The sequence below is a fragment of the Ictidomys tridecemlineatus genome, chromosome 4 (genome assembly GCF_052094955.1).
Source record: "Ictidomys tridecemlineatus isolate mIctTri1 chromosome 4, mIctTri1.hap1, whole genome shotgun sequence".
Taxonomy (NCBI): domain Eukaryota; kingdom Metazoa; phylum Chordata; class Mammalia; order Rodentia; family Sciuridae; genus Ictidomys; species Ictidomys tridecemlineatus.
Genome location: NC_135480.1, coordinates 90,269,968 through 90,295,925, shown reverse-complemented (window position 1 = coordinate 90,295,925; position 25,958 = coordinate 90,269,968). Strand labels below are relative to the sequence as shown.

The 25,958-nt window shown below is 34.9% G+C and overlaps 1 protein-coding gene across 13 annotated transcripts in view; it reads right to left on the bottom strand.

Moving 5' to 3' along the window:
• Positions 1-25,958, bottom strand: part of Gria4 (glutamate ionotropic receptor AMPA type subunit 4) — a 334,749-nt gene that overhangs the window by 91,133 nt on the left and 217,658 nt on the right. For all 13 annotated transcript variants that reach the window (XR_005733723.2, XM_005329082.4, XM_005329081.4 and 10 more), the window contains exon 5: positions 9,882-10,066. Coding sequence is in view for 12 of the 13 variants with exons in the window: in XM_005329082.4 (XP_005329139.1) it covers positions 9,882-10,066 (185 nt within the window). In the remaining variant the exon portion in view is untranslated. The remainder of the gene's footprint in view (positions 1-9,881; positions 10,067-25,958) is intronic.

The following is a 25,958-nucleotide window of genomic DNA, read 5'->3' as shown; positions in this document are numbered from 1 at the left end:
TCATAAATCAGATTGACCTATGTAGTATAGGTATGTAATATTTACACCGAAAACTCTGTAATAGGCATTTTGCCCGCATTTTATATGTGTCAGTCAAAATTTAAAGGCTATTATCTATATTGGCTAATGATACTGTTAAAATTGCCAAAGGGATTTTCTTTCTTTTTTTCTTTCTTTCTTTCTTTTCTTTTTTTTTTTTTTAAAAAAAAACCTAGTTAGGTCAGATCAGTTGTATCTCTCAAAAGCTTAACAAAGTAATGAAAACTATTAATCCCTAAATTTAGTGTGTATCATGGTTCTTGGCAAAGTAGACATTTAGTAAATGAGTTTAGTAAATGTTATGATTTGAATGTGAGGTGTCCCAAAGCTCATGTGTGAGACAATGCAAGAAGGTTTGGAGGAAAAATGAGTGTGTTGTAGCCTTAACCTAATCAGTAAATTAATCCCTGATGTGATTAACTAGTGGTGACTGGAGACAGGTGGGGTATGGCTGGAGGAAGTGGTTCACTGGGGATGTGGCTTTTAGGTACATAATTTTTTGTATTTGGAGAGTGAAATCTTTCACTTTGATCTCTGATCACCATGAGAACTGCTTCCCTCCACCATACTCCTCCACCATGGTGTCAGCCTCACCTTGAGTCCCAAGAAATGGAACTGGTCTTCTATGGACTAAGACCTCTGAAACTGTGAGCCCTCAAATAAACTTTTCCTCCTTTGAAATTGTCCTGGTTGGGTCTTTTAGTCCCAGCTTTTAGTGATAAAGCTGACTAAAACAGTAAATGACTCTTCATTTTCAGCTTTTGGCACGATCAGTTTGCTTGTTTGCCTTGCTCATCTCCTCTTTCCCCTGCGTTTGATGCTCAGTCACACTTATAAGCTTGCCCTGGATATGCAGCTTTCTGTTGCTCTGTATTCGCAGGTCATCTGCCTCGAATCCCATTCCCTGCTTTTCTTTCTGGGGAATTCTAATTTATCTTTCAACAATTGTATTTCATTTTTTCTTCACTTTTACACATTGTGGTAAATTATTTGTGTTCCTCTTTTTTCTATTTGGAGTTTCTTCAAGAGATGAAATGAACTTACACAAAAGACTTGGAAACTTGTATGTATTAGTAAATTTGGGTAAAATAGTGACCAAAAGGATGAGCATTGCCTTCGTGTATAAGACAGAAAAATTATTGTATGAAATGGGCAGACATAGAAAATCTGTTTATCTTGTGTTGCCTGCAATATGTTTATATTGTTATGCCATTTTATCATAAGCTCAACATTATAAAAGTGAAACATTGGTTCTGGTTCTGTGCTTTTAAAGGGGAGGACAAATGGCGAGTACAGAGGTAATTGAGGATTAGACATTAGAATATAACAATTGTTTGTTATAATTGCTCTCAGAAAAACCTTAAAAACACAGAAAATAAATATCTTATGAACCATGTTAGTCTTCTATTTTTTATTTTTATTTTTTTGTAAAAGCAATACTAGTTTGATTTCCTTCCATAATATGCAAGCTTGGAGAAAACCTATATCAATAGAAAAGTCATGTTCAGTTATGTGGTTTATTTTAAGGAGAGAATTAAGAATGAATTTGTTTCCTTATCTTTCTGACGGAATCAAAATGATTAAAAATTCATCATTTCATTTATTGGTGGCTATTATGCTTTGTTGCAGAACTATATAAGTACTCTATGATTTATAAAAGTGTAGTTATATTTTTGATGCTTGAAAGACTCAGGACAGTCTTCAAAGTTACTATTGAATGTTTTCCTTCCTTTTTGTTACCCTCACCATCTTTTTAACATTTAGAGAGTAGATGTAAAATTCTATGGACATGAATTATGAATTTATCTTCTCTTTTCTAATAAGGAGTATTACATCCTTTTTTTTTTAAAAAAAAAAACCCTTAGTTAAATACTTGGGTGTAGCTTAGTCTAATTTAAGGCTAGAGAAACTAATTCATTTTAAACCTCTAAATTATCAAGGAGATTTTGCTTAATCTTTTAAAAAAGACTGAACTTTTGAATCTTCACATCCAAACAACAGAGGAAATTATTCTAAAAACTGTTCTTGTAACTAAAACAATTTAGTTGAACCTAACCTAATCCTAGAATTCTCAATTCTCCCAAGACAAAAAAAATTGCATTCTGACAATCATACTTTTATTCTTTCTTGAAAAACTTATATCCTTTATTTTCATCATTTTAAACACTTTATAAATGAGGTATAGCTGCAACATTGCAACAGTTGCTAGGAGACAATGAAACACACCCTGTTTCCATTTGCACTAGTCTGGCTGACATCTGTAAAGGTGTTTCTGTTTTCTCTGAGAACAATCAACTCAGTGTATTCTAATGGGACTTGTCCATTCAAACTAATTCAGACAAAAAGTAAGATTAAAGAAGTAAAATTCACTTTCTTAGCATAATTTTAAATCTTTTGAACTTCTTGTTTTGTTGCAGATCCTGACTGAGCAAAGCTTGATATGCAGAAGGAATTTTATAATGAAGCAAAAGCAGCCAGCTCTGCCAATGCTGCAGTGCAGGAAAACGCTGAGATGATTTTTTTTTTTTTGCTGTAGTAATTTCTTTGGGTGCTTGATTTGTTCCTGCTGCATCTCATTCATTGTTACTTTAATATATGGAAATGAAACTCCAGTGGGTTTTTTAGCCTACACAACAAATTGTAGAATACATAGGTTTTCCTTCATTTTTGTTGGGTGAGAGTCTGAATAAGAAAGCTTTCCAGGTAATTGAAAGCTCACCTTCAGGAGCTCCAATACTGCTGGGTGCTCTTTCCTTAAACACATAGAAGCAATGTCTCCTGCCCATGTTTTCAAGTAAGGCATATTCAGATTTTCAATTATTCGACAATTAGTTTTTGAGTGATATATTGGTAAACGATAGACTCTGCTCTGATGGAAAATGCATTTAATCAGGAAAGACAATTAGCTAAACTGATGCAATATAAGGGACCTACCCCTTTTCTCCTTCCAATCTTTACACTTCATACTCAATAATGTTCCATTTCAATTTCTTCCTTTCCCCTTTACTCAGCTTTTATCATATAGAATACTCTTCATTTTCTTTGTTTTTTTTTTTTTTTCTGCCCTGGACTATTCTTGCCCCTTTTCTGTACTTGGGAAAACACAATGCAATTTTAATTGAAATACCTGTTTTCTCTCTCAAGCATTCCTGATTGCAGTGGACTTTATTTGTCATCCCATCTGCTGACTTCTGGATACATTTCATAATATTTCTGTTCCTGAAGCCATCAAATGGTCTTGTAATGATTCATTCATGCTTTTTAGCTCCCCTCTTGAGTGCAAGTATTCCTTGCAGGGATCTTCTATGACACTGCAGATCCTGCCTGGAACAACATCTGGCATGTAGATGTTGTATGAACCTACAAGGTGTGGAGCACAGAGTTGTTCTTCCCACTGCTATCCAGATGTTTGCTACCTCATCCTTGTATAAATGACTTGAATGACCAAAGCCGTGATCTCTAATTATCAGACAGCTTCTGGAGTGACTCCTTCTCCTCATAACTAAGGATCTTTCTTTTCTTCTTTTTGCTTCTTTTTGTCTCTTCTGTCTCTTCAAGTTTGGTTCTGAGGTTTTTTTTTAAAAATTAATTTGGGTATGAAAAAAGAAAAAGATTTTATAGCCATTAGCCAGTAGCTAAAATTCCTCAACCAGCTATGTGGTACAGTGGCTTTAAATCTCTAGCTTAAAAAAAAATCCTTTATTTAATGTCTTTTTTGGGAAGTGCAGGTGGAACACACAGAGTTTCAGATTTGGTATAATTCCTAATGTTTGAGAATTGTAAAAATTTGTAAATGCAGACTGTGGATGTACAATCTTGATCTTTCAGTCAGTGTTGTCATGCATTTACCAATTTGCCCTAGATTCTGCCTGGGACCTGAGATCTCACTTTGGTGGTGCTAGACATGTAGATATCTCTGAGCTTAGAATAAGTTAATTGGAGCCAAGCCCATATTTCACCCTTATGCAAACATGGCCACATTTATGTTGGGGGCGGGGAGAAATTTCTTCTTTCTAATTGATCTTGCCCTGAGGTAGGATTATTGGTTTTCTTTGGTGATGCAATAAGCTTCTCAAAGGTCAATCATAGCCTATAGGGATTTTTGATTAATTTGTAAACAGAATGGGGAGGTCACTGGGTTTGCCAATTATCGGAGGTTCACATTGTATCTCTTGGGACACTGACTTTCCCTCTCATATAGTGAAACTGGCAATACTGCCGAAAGGGGTGCCAATTAAATCTGAGATATGTCATAAAGAGGCAGTTTGAGATATGCATGAGCCAAATGTAGAGCTGTTTTTCCCCCCCTGTCCTTTTATTAAATATCAGTTTCATACTGTAAGGCCAGCCTTTGCTGTCTTTTCCTAATAAACACTAAGAATCCTTATCCAGCCATGGTATGTCCTGGGGTTGATAGAGTTCCTATTCTCTACCTAATGCCTTTTATGTCATCATCTATTCATGAAAACTGGCATTCATAGCAAGATCCCTGAGGCAGTGTGAAATTCTTGTTCTCTTTCCATGAATTATATTTCTAAAAGAAAGAATATATTTTAATGGGATTTTGGCAAACAGCTTTGGTTTAAACTTTAGTTAAGTAGATAGGAGTTACTAACCAAAACATAAAATTATCTGTTTAGTTTGTAATTTAGCAGAACATAGTACCTGCATTTATGTGGATGTGTAGAGTAGATACCTGGAGAAATATCTGAAGAATTAATAACTGCATAGAAAAGGCCACTCAATTGAGGTTTTACATCATACTTCTTTTCAAAACATATTCCATGTATAAAGTTATATATTTCTTCATGATCAAACACAATACAGAAAGACTTCATTGGAAAGAGCATTATTGATTTTTAGAGCAAGCAAGGTTTTTCAAGACAGTCTCAGATAAATTTTTCTTATTTAAAGCGAGAAGACAAAACATAGGTGATACAAGAATAAAGTAATTCAATGTACTTTTTTAAAAAAATAAGCAATTGAAGATTTTTTATCTATCTCTCAAAGAGTGAAAATACCTCTGTTTTTAAACACTATCGTTCAGTTTATCTGTTCCACAGTATTAGAGTTGGAGGCTCAGTAACAAAAGAAAACCAAGCATCTAACTGCAGGACCCCAAGGTGTTTTCACAGTGAAGTGAAAGGTCTGAGCAGTCACTAAGTCTTAAGTGATATTTTGCCAAAATGTATTTTGATGCCAAAAAGATAATTAAGGTCTAGTTTGTTGTTTTTTTTGCTACTGGGTTAAAAATGTACATCAGAATCTAATATATTTAAATGTTCAATTGATAAGGTATAATGTAGAAACCCTAGGAATTCTGCAAGTATGAAATTGGGGATTTAAAAGTAATAGAAATGTGTGAAAATAATAGGTAGAAGGCTCTTATTGTAATCTGCTTATTTTGACATAAAAGCAGTTTTTTCAATTTCAGTTATATTAACTCATTGTTTGATGTTTTTATTTCTGTGAATATTTTAACAAAATCAACACATGTGCTTTAAGTTGGTTGAAAATCTTAATCTAGAGATTATATATATTTTATGTATATTTTCATGTATATGAGAAATATGTTTATATTTTTTTCAAAGACTTTAACCATTCACCTATTTTCTTAAATGAATAGAACTCTAAAACATTTATTTATAAAGTTACCATAAGTGCTTTATAAGTGCTCAATTTAAATTGTCATGTGTCCCACCTCAAAGATGATGGGACTTAACAAGTTTAAGCTATTGAAAGCTATTCTAAAACCACTGATGCAAAATTACTCAAGAAAATTAGGTGAGATGAATAAAGCTAGTGTCCCAAATGGTACTTTATAATAAGTACTGAGGATTGAACCCTGGGGCATTTACCCATGAGCCATCTTCCCAGCGCTTTTTTTTATTTTTTATTTTCAGACAGAGTCTTGCTAAGTTGCTTAGGGCCTCCCTAAATTGCTGAAGATGGCTTTGAACTTGTGATCTTCCTGCCTCAGCCTTCCAAGTTGCTGGGATTATAGGCATGTGCTATTGTGCTGGCTGTACTAACTTCTAGTTCAGCTAGTAGTATTAATTCAAACACAACTAGAGCCTTTTATCAAAAATTAATCACAAATACATCCAACATTTGAAAAATATTGTAAATTTATTTAAAAAATGTTTTCCCCCTGGAGATGGTGGACTGACTGAATGGTCCATTGAATTTAGAGATCCAAAAATACAATTTGTTTGATTAAATTTGATACAAAGAAAGTCACAGTAAACCTAACTTTGTAGTTTCATTATATTTCTATTGCCTTAAATGGCCCAGTGGTGTTATTTACATAATTTCTTCCATTTTCTTATGTCATTTCATGAAAGGAAAAATATCTTAAACTACACTTTCAAATATTTATTCTTGTCAAAATATCAACATACAACTTTAAACATCTTAATTGACTTTATTTAAGATTCTAGAATTGCACAGGCCCTCAGAACTAGAGCAGGTTCAAAGATTTCCAGGGTTGTAAAGTAGTCAGACAACATTTATGGACAGAAAACAAAAGTGACATAAATGACAGCTTAATTGGTTACATTTCAGTGTTTTGCCTAATTTTTAAAAAGCTGGCTGCCGGTGACTGTGCAGCTCAGCAGCTGTGGTGAACTAAGCCTCAGCTACCTGCAATAGATTAGGTTGCCCATCACACATCACTCAAGGATTCAAGAAGATAGCCTCAGGGCTAAACTTAATTTAATATTCTGATGTTCACTTTTTGAAATGTTTGAATGGGTATACGGCTAACTGCAATTTTAAACAGAAGCACATTTATAAGAACTAATTAGTTCATGGCATAAAAATAAGTTAAAAAACATTTACAGAAGATGAAACGCTTCTCTATCCATTAACATATGGTTGTTGTCCATTAATGTATGTTGAAAGAATATCATGTGGGCTATTTCTGTTATGTTTTTGCAAATTGATACAAATTAAAGTGTCAGGGAATTGATTACTGACAGCATGCCACATAATGTAAAGTGTGCTTGTCCTTCTAGAAATTTAATAATATATCCTCTCATCTTCATTTGGATTAATTTCATCATCTTCTGAGAGAAGGGCTACTTTTTCAAAAGCAATTGGCTGACCAAGTTTATTTAGCATTTCACCTTTTATTTTTAAAATTTTATTAAAACAATTTTTATTGCTGTAGTAATTGTACATCTTTATGGGTAAAAGTCTGATGTTTTGGTACATGTGCATTGTATACTGATCAACCCAGGATATTTAGTTTATCCATCAGATCAAATATATTTAATTATTTATTTAAAACCAGGGGTACCTTAACCACTGAACCACATCTCCAGCCCCCCCCCCCCTTTTTTTTTTTTGAGACAGGGACTCACTGAGTTGCTTAGGGCTCACTAATTTGCTGAGGCTGGCTTTGATCCTCCTGTCTTAGCCTCCTGAGCCATTTGCATTATGGGCGTGCCCCACTGGGTCAGGCTTCAAACATTTATTTTTTTGTGTGTGTGTTCAGGACATGCAAAAATTCTCTTTGGTTATTTTTAAATGTACAATACAACCTTGTTAACTGTAATCACCCAACTGTATAATAGGACATCAGAACTTATTTCTCTTGTCTGGCTGTGAGCTCATATTCCTTGACTAATCTCTTCCCCTCTCCCCCCTTGCTTCCCTCCCCAGTTTCTGGTAACCACTATTTGAAAAATGGTTGATTCTCTAAAATTGTTTAATGGTTGATTCCCTAAAATTATTTTCTATGTTATCATAATTTATGAAAGAATTTAAAAATACAGATGTATTGTTGAAACTCAGGGTTGTGTACAAATTTCTGACAAATTTTGGATTAGTTCTTCTGTTTGAATAAGTCAAGAGTAAAACCAAGAAATACTAGAAGTCATTTTGCCTAAAACAATGAGGAATTAAATTACATATAATAAAAAATTATGTTCAGAATTATTTTTAAAGTTTTTTTTTGGGGGGGAGGGAAAGTTATGGGAAAATTAAGAGTGCATTACTTTCTCACAATAGAATAGGTTTGTTCTAATTTATGAGCTGTGTACCTGAGAGGCAGTTAAAGGGACAAGAGACTATTACCATTCTCATTTTTCCTATATAGTCTTGATAGAAACAAAACCTTTTAGAATTCAGCAAAAAGAATAGGCAAGGTAGGCACTCAAATTTTTACATTTCTTCAGAAAAAAAAAAAAGTTCAGTTCCCTTAGCAGAAGCTCCTTTAAGGTTTATTCAGAGTTTATCCAAAGCACCCGAGTGTGCTGATTTTCTTCTTAGAAACCAGCTAAGCCTCTGAAACGGGTCAGTGTGCTTTGGGCACTCAATTGCCTCCTCCAGACTGCATCTTTTAAGCACAGGTGCTAAGTGGAGGGTCTTTCTGAGCCTTACTCACCCTCTGACAGGAACTTGGCAATGCAGGCAGTTCTTAGAATTGGCTGTTCTGTGGGAGTCATCATGAGTTATTTACAAAGCTTCAGTTGTTCAGGTCAAACAACTCAAACTCTCAATACAGGGTCGGGAGTGAGAGGGAAAGAGAAGGGGAGTTGGAGCTCAAGTGACTGCATTGCTTAAGAAAGTAGGGGAGAAAGTTTTTCTTGGATTCTATAAATACTACTTAAAAATGTTCACATGTCTTGAATAGCTGCGAGCTTAATAATTTTCTTTGGAATCCCTCAGGAATAAACCTCAGTGATATATATAAGCTTATAACTAATATTTCCTAGAAAAACAAATATACAATTGTATATACCTTTCTTCAGTGAAGTGTTTTTGTATTTAGTTGGTGCTTTTTCTTCTATAAAGGGATAATAGGAGGTAAATACTTTGTCATCTCCTCTTATAATATGTTCTGGATTCAAGTCTTGGAAAAGCAACACACTTTTTACCATTATTATTATTATTTTTACAAATGCTAGCATATAGTTGAGGAATAAGAAGACATCTAGTTCAGTGCCTTTAAGTATTAAGGAGGAACCTCTGAAACAATTTTGGTTTTGATGTTTTATAATTGAGAACTAAAATTATTCTTAGAAATCAACCTCCCAATTGCTAAGTTTACTATTACAAATCAAATCACATAATGATGCAGTAAAACAAAGTCATCAACTCCAAATCATGTTGCCTAGCCATTGTAGATAAATGAGTATACATTTGTAAAACCACTAGAGGGCATACAGTCACTGCATTTTTGCTGAAGACTTCCACAGCTTTATCATGATATGCAGGATTGGGGGAAAGCAAATATTATCTATTATCGGACAATATTTTCCTATCACTTAATGCAATGGCAAAGCTCAGTTTTATCTTTTCCTGCCTCCTTTAAAGCAAATAAAAATATTTATTGAAAGCTTGATTAAAGGATTCTTCCTTTGCAAAGGAGAGTTAAAGATCATCTTTACCATAGTAGATAATGTATTTACTTATAACATCTAGTAGAAAAATTTACCACACACAGTATTTACTTTCATTTTTTATATCAGTGCTTTGCCAATTTGTGTTGCTGTTTTTCATGCAGCTGATTCTCTAAAGGATAAAGGGCCCACATTTTAAAATTTTCTAATATTTTCATAGCTGTAATCTTCAAAATTATTATTTCTTAAAACAGAAAGCCAAGAAGGAGCTCATGATGATTCACTGAGGGTACTTCTATCATTAAGAGTTAAAAACTGAGCAGAAACAGTGATCCTAAGTTCCAAAATGGGCTTTGGTGATCAGGACTATGACTTGGTCCCAGGGAAAAATCATGCAAAATTCACACTCTAAACTTGATGGTTGGGAGAAGATATTATTTGAGACAAATTGGGCAAAGATTGCCATTACAAGAATAATAAGATAATAGGACTTACCTGTTCTAATATATTTTGAAGTCTCTCGATCTCACAGTCTATCACAAATTTCTTCTCTTGTCTTCTGTCAAGTTCTTCTAGAAGTTGTCTGTAGCTGACGTCATTAAAATTTTCCACACATATAGCGCTGACATGCCAACCATTTTGTCCTGCTTTTTCCATTATAGCTTGAAGTATTGAGTATCCTATTGGGAGGGAAAAAGAGTTACTAAAAACCTGCTTATACTCTTTTTTAATGACATATGTAGGCAGTGAGTCTCCATCAATATTTTTAAGCTCCGAAATATACACTGATTCCTTAGAAACTTAAAAATCTAAATCGCTGTTTCAGAATCATTTGATCTTACTTTCTGTATTCAGGGCAAAAAAAAATCTCGTAAGCTATTGATTGAATGAAGTAGCAACACCATTTCTTGTAAAAGCTCACAAAATTGCTCTATTGGAGAATATTCCATTGGTCTAGACACATTTTCGATGAGAAAACTAAAAACCAAGTCTACCATTACTTGTAGTCAATATCAATTTCATAAATGCCTTTTGTTTTTTTGCTCACTAGACAGCATTCATTTTGAAGAAATGTTTTGACTTCCCATTGGAGCAAAGTAGTAACAGCTTTGGTTCCACCATGGAAGAGAAGACATAAAAGAAACAGTACAATGGTATTCATAGGAGAGCCATTACCTTCGGAGCCTTGTTTGATGATATGGACAGATTTATACTGCAAAGGCTTTATGTATTAAGCTTGTCCTCTCTTTACAGGAGTGATGTAGATTGGGAGTGAGTTGAATAATCACTTGGTAAGGGACTGAGTACTCATAAGACAACAGAAGAGACAGGCATTCAAATAAACAAATGTAACTTAGTTTTTAAAAGTGCAGTGATAGAGTACTCAGGATAAAGTGTTGACCAAAGGGAAGGCTAGGCTATGTCTGCCTGGGCTAGGTTATGTCTGCCTGGGACAAAACAAACAAACAAACAAACAAACAAATAAAAACCCACAAAGGAGAAACCACTTTCATTGGTTTTGAGGGCTGAAAAGTCTGGAGGTGAAGGTATTTTTTATGTGAAGACAGGAAAGTAGAACCACCACACAGATCTACCTGTGGGGAAGGAAAAACACTTGGTCCAAGCATCTGGTTAAGGGAGGAATTATAAATTTATAATCATAGTACTGGAGTTATATCTTCATACTGCTTTCTCTAGCTCTCAGTTTTGAATTGTAACATTAGGGAAGAGAAAAGATCCTTCAAACCTATAAATACTCTTAAACACGGATTGGTTAGGATCACAGACTTTAGTAATTTTTTCACTTTACAGCTTAGCATAAACAAAACATTCTAATCCTCTTTAAGAAAATCCAACCCTTATTTGAGCTCATGCTATATCAGTTGCCTATAATTTCTCCCTCCCTAAATTCTGGAGTTAGGATAGGGAGCTGGTGGTGGTAAAAGTGAAGATTTGAAATGAATACACAGTGCTTGCAGGATAAGAGCACTTTTTTTTTTTTTTTGGCTTTCTGATTATATGTGAGTCAGATTCAGGGACTTTGATTTTGAGTTATGTTTTCCACATGTCAGAGTTTCAAACATTACGATGCTCAGGTAATATCAACAGATGGAACTGATGATGAGATCATATTTGAAATATAAATTACCTGATATCCTGCCAAATGAAATACTGCAGCAGTCAGGATTCATTTTTATCTAAGTGAAAAAAAAATCCCCAAAGAAGATAAAAGGGGGCATATTAATTACTCTGTAATTATTCTGTGTATCTGTTGCTCTGCTTAGTCTTTCCTTTTGTAATGCAGGCCAGTAATTACCTTTTGAAATCTTCCCTAGCCCTCCCCACCTCTGTACCTTCCTGGAAACTTGGGACTCTTTATCAAAATTCCTATTCAATACATATGTAACATGATGGTATGCAGCCTTTCTTAATGCACATTTTCAGACCTCATTTCTTCTGTTGCTGGGAATTGCTCTCTGATGGAAATGAAGGCAACATTTCTTCTTTCTACTAACATTTTGACACCTATGAATGTGTTCTTTGACTTCAAAGTAATACTTTAAAAAAATGCCTATTGACATTTTCCCCCTTTTCTCCTTTGACTTATTGTCATACAAAAATAATTCTAAGATTTTTTTTGTTTGCTTGATTGTTTTAGAAATGATAAAGATGGGCCACACAGAGAGAAATAGTTTTTCTACTCCCTGTGATCAATCCACATCTTAGCTTAGTTCTCTAGACATTGTTGCTATTTTTTGGCCTCGTGTGGCTGTCAGGACTCATGTCGGTACTAGGCATCCTTGTTGTTATTCTACTGCTGATGTGACTTGTACAGGATGCAGAGACACACACCTTCGGAACAAAATTTACATGTTTCTACATAGAATAATGAAAAGATTTATAATAATAAATCCATAATTCAAGTTCAGCATTTTATTATCTAATTGATTGGATTTAGAAATGATGCTAGACTTGAAATAAGAAAAAAACCCTTAGTCACAATCTTTGTTAAATGTCAAAAAAAGTTGGCCACCTAAAAAGCCCCATTAATCAAAGTCAGAAATGAATGGCATCTTTTCAATGTGGTGCAAAGGACACACAGCTACAGTTTCAGAGCCCTAGCTGAAAACTTACATTCTTTTATAAGCTGTGTTTGATTTTAACATGCTCTCATATTATTCATTGCTGCTCAGATGTGTGTGTGTGTGTGTGTGTGTGTGTTATTTATTTGCCAAGATAGCTGGGAATAAATTGTAACTAGGAGAAAATACTGCTGTTGAATCTATGATTATGTAACTTAGTTGTTATATAAACTAGAAAGTCACATGTCAGGTCATACTACTTCTACATCTGGCTATAATTTATACCTTCTAGCTATTAAAAATGTGTAATATAATATACTGTGGTCAAAATATGAAGGCTGCAGATTTAGGTGAATTTAAAATGGTTGAAAGGAGATTTTCTACTGTAAAGAATATTTTAAATCTTTCTTCTCCTTAAAAAGCTGTTTTAACACTTTAATGTGTACTATTTACTGAAGACCTAAACCATCCACAATTTTATAAGGTATGTCTAGATAAACAAAGATGTGATTCTTGTCTAACAAAACTGATAGTTAGGTAACTAACCATTAAGCAAAATATACAGCATTATATAAATAACTTCAAAGAAATAAAAAAAATTTTTTAGAATAATAGGGACAGCATCCCATAGACGTGATCACATTACCAGATTATAATAAGTAACCAAAGCCTTTTTCATAGACATCAGAGAATACTATCAACTGCACATAAAATATTTTAAAATATGTTATCATACATATAATTATATGCACATTTTTTGAAATAAAATCACAGTGGGGTAAGAAGTCCTAAGCTACTGCATTCTTACACATCAACAATTTTTATATCATCCACAGATAATGACCTATTTTGGATGAGTAGCATCTCAGAGTTGCTGCTAACCACACAAATTCAGTTTATTTATTTGATATTTTTTTGCAAGAGTTATTTGATGCAATTGTCTGTACACAGAGCAGCAGGAAGAGAAGCCGGAGATATTTATGCCAGGGAGGAAATAATTTTTAAAGGACAAGAATTGTCCATATGCCATAAAAATTTTCACTTTGGAGAGGACAGAAAAGTGGCTGTTGTATTTTCAGTGAGAAGGACATTGACATATTCAACATGATCAGGCAATGAAATGCTGGATACATAAGTCATATTTCAGAAGGGTGAGACATTGAGGAGAAAACAGGAAGAGCTGACAATATAGAAATTTTCAAGGAATATAGTCAGGATAACAAAGTCATTAGATGAAGCATATGTCATTTTGATGAACATGAGATAGAGAAACATCTAGGTTATGGGAACTAGTTTGGGAAGGAGAGACCCAACTGTGCCATCGGGTGTCACTTAATCTGAAAAGGAGAAGTAATAAAGGGAGATAGCAGCAGTTTGTACCTACTCACATTAGAGCCACCCTCATTGGTCTTACCAGTTGCTCTACCGGCACTTGCTACTTCATCATCACTTTATCTGGTCTGACACAAGGCTAGTGGACTTCAGGAGCAAGGGATGTGTATGTTTGGAAATCTACTTCATGTTGCATATTGACTTGAGCATAGGAGAGGAATAAAATTCTTCAATCCTCAGTGCATTTAATGTCACCAGACTGGAACTATAGAGCAGATTTAGTGACCATTTAGTTTGGACTCCAGCCAAAGCAACTTAGTCCTGAAATAATGTGTTCAAAGGCCATAGTCTGAACCTCAAGGTCTCAGTACATAGAAGGAGTAACCAACATTGTAGCTTGGTTAAAATTATCTGTAGCTGTGACTGTGGCATTTACTTATGCCACAGTTCAAGAGAGGCATAATGAAATAAGCAATGATTTTCTCACTTACACACCTAGAAGCTATCTATGTAAACATGAGATAAGATGGAATTTTTTTTCTGCAAATGCAAAAATGGTAAAAAGAATAAATCTATCTTCAGAGACGGATAGAAAATGACTATTTTCAAACACGGTCATTTTAAGTCCTATATTTTTTCCCAAGTATTTTTTAAAATATTTTTTAGTTGTAGATGGACACAAAACCTTTATTTAATTTCTTTATTTTTATGTGGTGTGGAGAATTGAATCTAGTGCCTCACATGTGCTAGGCAAGCACTCTATCACTGAGCTACAGGCCCAGCCCCTATTGTATTTTTTGACAAAAAGATTTATTGTCTTGTGACCCTTATATTATAGTGCTCCTACCTAGTTCAAATGACACTTTATAAAGGAATTTGACAAATTAAAATTTTAAAGCATTATAGTAGAGTTTATCTTTTTTTTTAAACTATCAAATCTCTCTTTATCCAAGACAATGGGATTTCATCCTTCACCATGTAAACAGTCACAATAAATGCATTTTCTTAACTCTCGTTCAGCTGGATATGGCTCTGTGACAGAGCTTTGGCCAACAGTTTTGTGTAGAAGCTTCAGGAAATTCTCCTCCAAAGACCATATAAGTATTCTTTATATCTTGTCTATTTGACCCTTCCTTCACCTTGCTGCCTAAATGGGAATTTCTGCCACTTGGTCATGGACTGTGAATGACAGAATGACCACACAGAAGGACCCTGGGTCTCTGGTGGACTACTCCTTCCTGGTCACCCATCTGTATTTTCATATGAAAGAAATAAATATATTATCTTGTTTTATCTGTTAATATGGCTTAAGCAAAGTTTTCTGTCAGTTACAATTGAACCTAATCTTGATTAATACAATCATGTAGCTAGTATTCTCATCTATTTGCCACAGACTCAAAGTACTCATCATCTCCTCCAAAGAATACCCAATTTTCTCTTGTTTATCTTGACATGTTCCAAAACTGGGCCACTGGGAAACTCTTATTTCAATATTACAAATGGTTGATTCCCTTGATTCATATGTCCACTCATTTGCATAGCAACTGTATTGATTTCTGTGAACAGAAACTCTAATTATGGCATTTATTTACATAAATCCTTCAATGTTTTCATATTATTTTTATGATCCATACCAACAACTGGTCATGCTTGTCCCCTAACTCTCCATGCTCATCCTGGGTCACTATCCTCCTTTCTCTCTATAGCACTGGCTTTCTAGAGGAACCAGAAGGCACCACACAGTCTCAACCCAGGGTCTTTACATATATTAGTGCTCCCTTTGAAGGACTACTTCCTTCCTCTTTTGCCTTCTACTTAAGATATCATCTAAAACATTACACACTCCCCGACTAAAACACTTTCCACTGAAATAAACTCTCATAGCTTTCTGCACATTTTTTCAAAGATTTTTTATTATAGTTTCTAATTATACATTTAAATGATGATCAGATGGGAGTCTTGTTTCTCCTACTATGCTATAGTTTCCATGAAAGTAGAAACTATTTCTGTCTAGTACTTTTCCTGGTGGCTACTCAGCAAAGTGTTGTTTGGATGCATGAGTAAAGTAATGGCCAGCCTGGCATGGTGGGCATACCTGTAATCCCAGTGGCTCTGGAAGCTGAGGCAGAAGGATCTCAAGTTCAAAGCCAGCCTCAGCAACTTAGCAAGATCCTGTCTCAAAATAAAAAATTAAAAAAAAAAGGGTAGGGACAGGGGATGTAGCTCAGTGGTTTAGCACCCCTGGGTTCAATCCCCAGTACCCCCCCCCCCAAAAAAAAAAAAGTAGCAGCCAGTTCACAAACAGAATCAGGGTATCAAAAGGCTCAGAGCTGAGAGGGAGCATGGCAGGTCACATGCAGGACCTAACTACTTCATTTTATCTTCTGTGTTTAAAAGCACAAGGAGTGTATGTGGCATGTGAAAAGACTTCTAAGGCTGGAGAGATAAACAGACTAGTGACAAATCAGAAAAACCTTTTGTATAATCTTAAGGAATTTGGTCTTTGATTCTCAAGGACTTAAGAAGAGATCCACAGTACAGAATGTGTCTTAGAGAGATACTTATAGCTGAAGTGAGGAAAATGTGATATATGTGGGTGACGCAGAAAAAGAAAAGTCACTTAAAAGACCTTACTGCAATAAGAGAGATGGAAAGTAATCAGAGTGAGATTTGGGATCATGTAGAGATAGATTCTGGATTAAAAGGGAAAAATAAATCAACCTGGTGATAAATGAAACATAAGACAAAAAGAAAAGGATTTTGAGTGCCACACTATGTTCTGGTGTTCATTCTACATTCTACTTTTTATTTTCAGAGGGAAGTCAGGTCTTTCAGGGGATATAGATTAGTATTAGAGCACTTGCCTCATACACAGGAAATTTAAAAAAAAAAGAAAAGAAAGAGATGGAACTCAGATCTTTTTGGATCTCCAGAAGAAATGCTATTTTTCTATATGAATTTCAAGTGTTAATTAACTTCTGATGAAAAAATTTTAGAGCCACCTCTCTTACCACCCAAAGCAGTATGATAAATTTTGATACAAGTTGGAGACACTCATTTTTCTCTCTTGCTACAGGAACCAATTATTCCAGAGGTTTTGAATATTCTCTACAAATGCATTAAATCTCTTCAAGTTTGCCTCCAACACATTTTTTTTTTTAAATTTTGTCTCATTTCCTGTGGGCCTTTACCAAAATCTTTTTGTAATATAAGCCAAAGTTTTAAAAATAAGCCATTCTTGAAGACTGATTTTTCTACTTACAATAAATATTAAACATAATTTCTATGTAGTTACTGTTTTGCTTATAAAGTGAGTGAGATTTTAGCTGGGTATAGTGGTGCATGCCTATAATTGCAACTACTCTGGGGACTGAGGCAGAGGGATCTCAAGTCAGCCTGGACAGCTTAGTGAGAACTTGTCTCATGTAAAAACAAAAGAGGTCTGAGATTGTAGCTTAGTTGTAGAGCACTTGGCTAAAATATATGAGGCCCTGGGCTCAATCCCCAGTAATACACACACAAAAGTGAGATTTTTATCTGATTTCATGTCACAGAATGTAAATTCACAATCCTAATTTTATTAATTTTTATATTACACTATACAAAATTTACAACTGAAACTTTCATAAAAACACAGCCATTGTATTCTCAAAAGGGAAGTAAAACATACATTTGTGAATTGTTAAGAATCTGGTGCCTTTGTCTTCTGTTAAGCATTTAAAACCCTTAAGACAAAAATCTTCAATGTTTAACCTATTCAATATCCAGTACTTGAGGGGGGAAAAAGAAGCATTAAGAGGAAAAAGGGGGTCAGAAGTGACTTCACAGAGGAAGAATGCTCTGGACTACCAAGTGGTCCTTAGAGAATGAGGAGGGTCTACTGAATGGAGATGATGAGGAGGAAAGAGCCACTGTACCACAAGGCCCAGCCACAGATGCAGGAGGCGTGGGGAGCCCACAGTGCACGTGAACAGTGGCTAGTTACTAGATTAGCTTGCCTGAGTAGAGGATTCACAAATGACATTCTGACTAGTAGTGTTTAATAATACAATCAGAAGGTCTTATCACAGCTCTATGAAGTAAGAATCATCCTGCCCTACGAAAAGGTTTACGTGATTTCTATGAAATCATAACCCCACTAAGTGGCCAAGCTGTAAACTGAACTCAAGACTTCAATTCTCAAGTTGAAGGAGTTTTCATCACGCTTTCTCCTGCAGATGATGAAATTAACAAGGAAGGGTGAGGCCATCTTGTGAAGGCCATTAAATAGCAGACAACATCAATTCTTCTTTCTCTCACAGTCCCAGCCCATATCATATCATATGCTGTCAGTGCAACCTTCAAAATATATCAAGAATTTCTCCTTACCTCAGCCACCTCCACCTTAGCCCAAGTTTTTGGACAGGATTATTTCTAAGTAGCTGCATGAGTTTCTGGCTCAGACTTTGTTCTATTCTGTCAGGGCAGAAGCCAGCTTTGAGAATCCAACTTTTTAAGTAAGCTAATTCATATTACTAAAGGTCAAAACCCTCCAACTGCTTCTGTACACCAGCCTGCAAGACTCCAGAGCTCTGGACTCCTGTAGGGCTATCTTATGCTCAAACATCATGCTCAAACTGGCCCCAAGTTTTGCCTTGGAGCGCTGTCCCCAAAGGTGGGGGTTCACTATTTCACTTCCTTTAGGTTCTTATCCAAATGCTGTCTTTTGAGTGAGGCCATCCCAGGTTACTTGATCTAAAATTTCAGCTCCCTCATCCTGGATCTCCTATCCTGCTTCTCTGCTTTACTTTCTCCAAAGCATTTGCTGCTATCTAGTGTACTCTCCATTTTCTTCACTCATCTTGTTTACTTCCTGTTTCTTCCACAGAATGTAAGCTTATGAAGTCAGGACTTTTGTTTTGTTCACTCTGCCTTTCAGTGCCTGGCATCTAAAAGGCATACAATAAAAAGTTTTACAGAATAATTAAATACTGTAAGTTTAGAAATTCTTCCATTGATAGTAATAAAATATTGAAGCTTTGGAGGAAGGAAGAGACAGATTTTTAAATCTGCTTTTATCATGTTAGCTAGATATAGTGAAGATGATGAATGAGTGGAAAGAAGGAAGAAAAGGAATCCAAATGGGAGTTGACTAAAATTAACACAGGTATAATTCAATGACTCCTCTCGTCTTGCCTGATTCTGGAGGGAATGGAACAGGAAGAAAGGAGACTATCAGTTACTTGTTTTATTCTAAATTATATTCTTGTTCTCTCATTCTGTACTTATCCATATATGATGAGGCCAATTTTTCTTATATCAACTGAAGCCATATGAAATTGCCATTTCTACTGATCAAAAATAGTGAAATATCAGCAATATCTTATTGTTTGACCTAGAGATATCTTTTGAATTAATAATAAATAATACTCAGTGTTGTTAAAATGACCTAAAAACTACTTAATTTGCAGTTTACACATTAAATCCTAAAAGAAGTAGGAAAATATAAAAATTCACAAACCTTGGAATAGGGAGTTGTAGGACCCAGGAATACTATATGGGATATCTCAAGTTTTTCCCAAATATTACTCTAGTATTTATCATCAATATTTATAACAAACATCCTGAGTCATTAATGAAAGTTAAAATAAACTTCAAAAATTTCAGAAGTAAAGTAAGTTTGAAATCCATTTTAAAGAGCTCCATTCTTGATTCCTTGGAAAGCTTGAAATGTCACCACTATTTGGCCCAGCTATCCCTCTCCTCCATCTATACCAAAGGACTTAAAAGCAGCATATACAGTGACACAGCCACATTAATGTTTATAGCAGCACAATTCACAATAGCTAAACTGTGGAACCAACCTAGATGTCCCTCAGTAGACGAATGGATAAAGAACATGTGGTATATAAACACAATGGAATATTAGTTAGCAATAAAAGATAATAAAATCATTGCATTTGCAGTTAAATGGGCAGAGTTGGAGAATATAATGCACAGTGAAGTTAGCCAATCATAAAAAACCAAATGCCGAATGTTTTCTTTGATATAAGGATGCTGATTCATGATGGGGTTGGCTCAGGGAGCATTGGAGGATTAGATGAACACTAGATAGGGCAAAGAGTTGGGAGCGGAAATGGGGGTAAAAAAGATGGTGGCATGAGATTGATATCATTACTCTAAATACATGTATAAAGACAGGAATGGTGTGAATATACTTTGTATACAACCAGACACATGAAAAATTGTGCTCTATATGTGTAATATGAATTGTAATGCATTCTGCTGTCATATATAACAAATTAGAATAAAAAAAGAAAAAAAAGAGCTCTATTCTAAATGATTAAAAACAGAAATAGTTTTGGCTTATAAAAACAAAAATGGAAACAATCAGGCATGGTAGCCCAAGCCTGTATTCCTAGTGACTTGGGAGGCTGAGGCAGAGGGATGGCAAGTTCTAGGCTGGCCTTGGCTACTTAGTGAAACTCTGTCTCAAAAATAAATAAATAAATAAATAAATAAATAAATAAATAAAGAAAGAAAGAAAGAAAGAAAGAAAGAAAGAAAGAAAGAAAGAAAGAAAGGGCTGGGATGTATCTCAGTGGTAAAGCACTCCTGGATTCAATCTCCACTGCTCCAAAATACAAAACTAAAATCAAAACAAAATGATTAACTCTGAAATATTGGCTCATTGGTTGAGCAAGATAACCAATGCTACATAGAATTCTGGTTTTTAAAAGACCAATTAATTTATTCTATCTATGTTGAAGTTTGAGTCCAATAGATCTCATTAATTAATCATGAAAACGATCACTAGCAACAAAACACAGACATGTTACACAACATATTAAATATCAGTTTGTTATATTCACATGCCAAGCTGTGTACTGTAAATAATATTAATTTGCATCTGGCTTTTATACACAGAGCCAAAACCATTCATTTTGGTTGATTTGAAAGTGATATTTTAAAATGTTACTATTGTCTTTTCTTCAGCACAGGAGTAGCAGTACATAATTTTCTTGTGAAGATTCTGGTGAAAGGATTTGCATACAATTATCGAGACAATTTCTGCTCCTAGCAGGAACAAACACAGGATGAAGTAAGTATTCACAATATGATTAGCCTAATTTTCATATCCCACTGAGGCTAGCTCAATTCCAAGAAGTAATTGTAAGCTCGTGTCAGTGACTGAGAGTGAATACATTTGATTACTCACTATTAAATGTCTTTAGTGGGGAAATGGCCCTGAGCTGATCATCTAAACTCAGAGTGACTTCTTGAACGGCATGCCAGGCAACAAATGGTGGGTTCCTTGGCAGACTTAGTTACCTTCAACCATGAAAACTGAGCTTCTTATTTTCACTCTGGTTCTAAGGCAGTTTATTTGAATTCTTTAACTTTCTACTGTTGCTTTCTATATAACAAAGATGATTAATGCTGGGTTTTTATCAGTCATGATGTTTTTCATATTTATAATTCTTTGGACAATCATGGTGTATACTCAATATCCCACACTTCCCTCAGAAAGAAAAACAGAAACCTATCTCTTACTCTTGGTTCCTTATTTGGTTATTAGATACTCAGCCACTTTATTCAGAAACACAAGAGACAGTCTCAGACTTGTCCCTCTTCTCACCTTTATGGAAACCAGTCCTGCTCTTTCTTCCTAAACTTGATATTTAAGACATTTTGTGACAATTACCTACTTGTTTATTCTTTCATTTTCACTCACTGCTTGTTTGCCAAGTGCTGACTGTATGCAAGTCCACTGCTCCAGATGTTGTAGATACAGAAATAAGCAAAGTAGTAAGAGGAATTCACTTTACAAAGTCTACACTCTAGTGCTGAGACACACAATAAAAAAATGCTAAATACATAAATGCATTTATAATATAATGACAAGAGGTGACAAGTGCTGTGAAGAAAGGGATCGAATTATTGGAGTTGGTGGTAGGAGAGATGCTTATCTTCCCATACCAAGTTCTCTCATGCCAAAAAGAATAGTTCTCTGAATAAACCAGATTTACTGTTGCCTCAGTGCTTTGTGAGGGCTGCTATCTGTGCTAAAATGCCTGCTTTCCCCACACTCTCTGGCAACTTCCAACCTTTCCTTCAGCTTCAGCTTCAGAGCAGTTTAGAAGACTCCCTTGACGTGTTCTATGTGGAGCCCTTTTTCTTTATAGTTCCCTAGCTAACTGTCTGAATGGTAATCACAGTTCATGCTACCTTGAAAATATTTATTTATTTATTTATTACATAAATAAATCCTATATGGTATTTTTGAAAGTACTAAATACAGTACTTGAGCCAGTCACTGATCTCAAGGATGTTCAATTACACAAAGTGTTAATTGCTGGTTTGCCTATTTAGTTCCCTTAAAGTCTAAAACTGCTTTATTCATTTTTGTTTTCCTAGTTTTTTTTCTAAATATGAAGAATGTATCAATAAGAGTTAATCAAAGGAGACAAGTAAAACTCCTGCCTTTAAAAAATGCACCCCCATTTGATCAAGTCTAATAATTATAAAGATAATAACAATAACACTTATGGAGGGCCTGCCTAATCCAGGAATATTGAATTAAGTGCTTTGTGGGCATGGTGTTAGTTTTATTATCTTCATTTTATCTAAAAGAAACTGGTGATAGAGAACTTAAGTTTTTGGCCAAGATCACTTAGCTTAATTGGTAGAGACTCATGTCTGACATTAGAGCCTGCTTTTTATTCTTCTCTGAGATATGCTCTGTAATACAATGAAAACTTAATTCCATTTCGTTTGGGTTAATTTTATTCTCCTATTAAGAATTCATTTTTGGCCAAGAAATATCCCTGACCACAAAGCACTCCTAGGTTCTGTGGGTATTTTCAAGGAGTGCTGTGGCTTCTGCTTCTCACACTGGGAATGTGCTTGTTTTTTTCCTCCAGGCTCCCAGGGAACTGATAGCCCCTCCTGACAGCCTCTGCCAGATCTGGCCTCAGTGTTACAACTGCTGCCAAGATTATAGTAACAAACAAAGTGTCTTTTTCAGAGTAGATAGTTGATGCAGACCTGTGGTCCAGTTTGGTTAATGATGTGGCCCCTGGCACTGCTCAGGACACAACAGCAACTGCCCTCACTCTGCAGGGCATCAAACATAAATCCAGAATTAGGTCAACTTTAGTCAAAAGCTTTTGAATCATTACTTAGATCTATCTATATGCTTGTCCAAGTTCTTCCCTTCTAGAAACAGTCACTAAGACCCCATGGGAGTATTTCACAAACTAAATCTGAATCACAGTGTGAAATGACTTGTTGATGCCAGGATTAATGTAGACAAGTTTTCTGAATAGGTATTAATACAGCAAATCAAAAATATATTTCTAATTAGGATGAAGTTTCCCTGAAAGTTGTATTATATATTATAATGGATAAAGAAATGTTTGCCTATAATTTATAATTTCAACAAATTTGGAGCCAAGTTGGTATTATCAACATGAAACATGAGATCAAACTATTTTTCATCAATTATTTAATGTCAGTAAGTCACAATGTCACTCCCTCTTTTGCTTTCTGAATTGATCTGTACTGTTACCACTGGCATCTTGGTTGAAACTTAATAAAGTTGTCACGGCTCATTCTGATGAAACAATGAGGCCCTATTGAATTAGTTGTGCTACTGAGTTTGATTTTATATAGATTTGGGAAAACATTGTTGTGATTTTTTTCTAAAACTGGAGAATTTAGGAAGGCAATATGATATACAGAACATATAGAAAATATTAAGCAATTTGTTAGGCTTGGTTCTTTTTAGAAATTTTGTTTTTAAAAATCCTGAGAACCATAAATTTGAGCGGGACATTTTAGGGTTGGATTTTTAGGGCTAATTATAAAGTTTGATATTTCAGTGCCTATGATAGGTCTTTGGTAACCAAGTTTGCAGGAGGGAAGGGATCGACATTGCTGTATGAAGTTCTATGCTTCTAAGTTTATATAGCTTATCTCATGTGAGGCTCGTATGCTGGTTCTGCCTCCATTAGCCATTCATTTCACAAAAGGTGAACTTGGGCATATTCAAAATCTGGAAATTTATCTTTAGGCTAGTTCTCTCCACCCATACTTCACACCTCAGTGTCTTCTTAGGAACTGTGCTAGGTATCCATTTAGATCTGCTTTTCATTTACCCCATCCTGTCCTCTGTTGCTGATGGAGAAGGCTGACCTGTATGGCCTGGGTCTGTGCTTTTCGACTTTCACTTGAGTGAACTAAAAGAAGTGGTGGGAAGGTAGGACCACCTTAAAGGGTTGTAATGATTAAACATAACATTTTAGAAAAGAGTGAAGTCAGTGTATTTTTCCGCATGATCCCTTTCCTACCAGGTTCATGTGGGACGTAGTACATCACATAAATACTGGCCATCTTCTTTGTTATTCAGTGTTCTCTATAAAACTAGTCGTCCCCTGCCTTGTCATTCAGACTTATGGTGGTAAAGGCTCTATGCTGTTGCTCCCTCTGGAATAAGGGCACCATCCCTTTTCTTATTGGTGATCCTAAACCCTGTCTGAACCTTAAGTAGTTCCATTATTAAGCATTTCCTGATCACCCCATTAGTACACACCATTGGTTTACCAACAGCATAGCAACTAATTGAATTAACTTTAGTGTAAAGCATAAACTACATTTTAATACTGAGTCACGTATTAAGAATGCATACACATATTGAGTCATATTATATATACCTATATATAAAACAATATATGTATACATTGAATATATACAATCTTCAATAATATATATGTGTGTATATATATATATATATATTTAAATAAGGTGGGCTGGGTTTGTGGCTCAGAGGTAGAGCATTTGTCATGCATGCGTGAGGCACTGGGTTCGATACTTAGTGCCACATAAAAATAAAATAAAGTTATGTGTTCACCTACAGCTAAAAATATTTTTAGCTGTAGGTGAACACATAACACATTAAAAAAATAAGGCAAACAATAGTTTATAATTACAGAGTTTTTAAAAAGTTACATTTCAACCCCCTTTATTTTGGGGTTATACCTTAATTATCTTGCATTCCCTTAAAATTTAGACAAAGGAAATAAAATGTTTTCCATTATGATCATTATATATTATTTTTATGAACTAGATGTGCTAGGAAAAAAAGGCTTTTGCTATCCAATTGCTGCCACAAATGATAGCTTACCTGACACAAACATGTCAAAATTAAAGTTATTATTTTTGGTAGATATTATTCAAAATTAAATTGGTTAATTCTACAAAATCCTATCCAGCAAGTCTACTAATTAAATTACATGGAGTATATAGTCCAGTTTACTCAGCTGGCAGACACCTCAGATCTTTACAAGGTCTCTAATGAGATGAGATATTTAATAGAGGCATTTATAGGGAATTGACAGTGGTTCAAGGATCAATTTTAATATCTATTCAGTACAGTTTTCCAAATCTAAATATCTCTTCATTATGATATGAAATTATAGGGTCACAATCAAACAAATATACAAATGTTTGACATGCCAGATCCAAAATTTCCTTGTGGGGAAAATGTTAGCTTTGTTGACAAGTAGCTTTCCACTGGGGATGGGCATTCCTTTTCTGTATGCTTTTAAGCCTGCAAAATAAAACGTCCTACCTTGCAACCTCATCATCTTTTTCTCAAAACATTTGATGCTGACTCAGTAAGTAGCAACAACAATAACAAAAAAAAAATCAGTGTTTTAGGCTCTTATTAAGCATACTCTTGAATTATCTGTTATTTTGGTATCAAATGCTGATAGAGGAAAAAGAAAAGATTAGTTATGGACTGTTCCCCTTTCAGTTGCATTTTTATTTTACATACAGTCTATATCCAAGTGAGTTATTGGATGGTATATGGTCAGCCCCCACTGCACACATGGGTTAAGAAGGTAAACAGTAATGTTATACCTTCAATTTTTATTGAAGGTCTTGGCAGTTAGTGGCAGTATTTAGATAATTTCTGAATTTGTTGTAAACATCTTTAAAGAAAATATTTGTGCTCAATGTCCTTAAAGAAAGATTTCATCTTTAATCTTATTTTAGGACTTCATCATCAGGGTGATCCTTGGAAAATTGGCATACTCAACGTGTGTGTGTGTGTGTGTGTGTGTGTGTGTGTGTGTGTGAGAATATGAATTAAACAATCAGTAATTTTCCACTT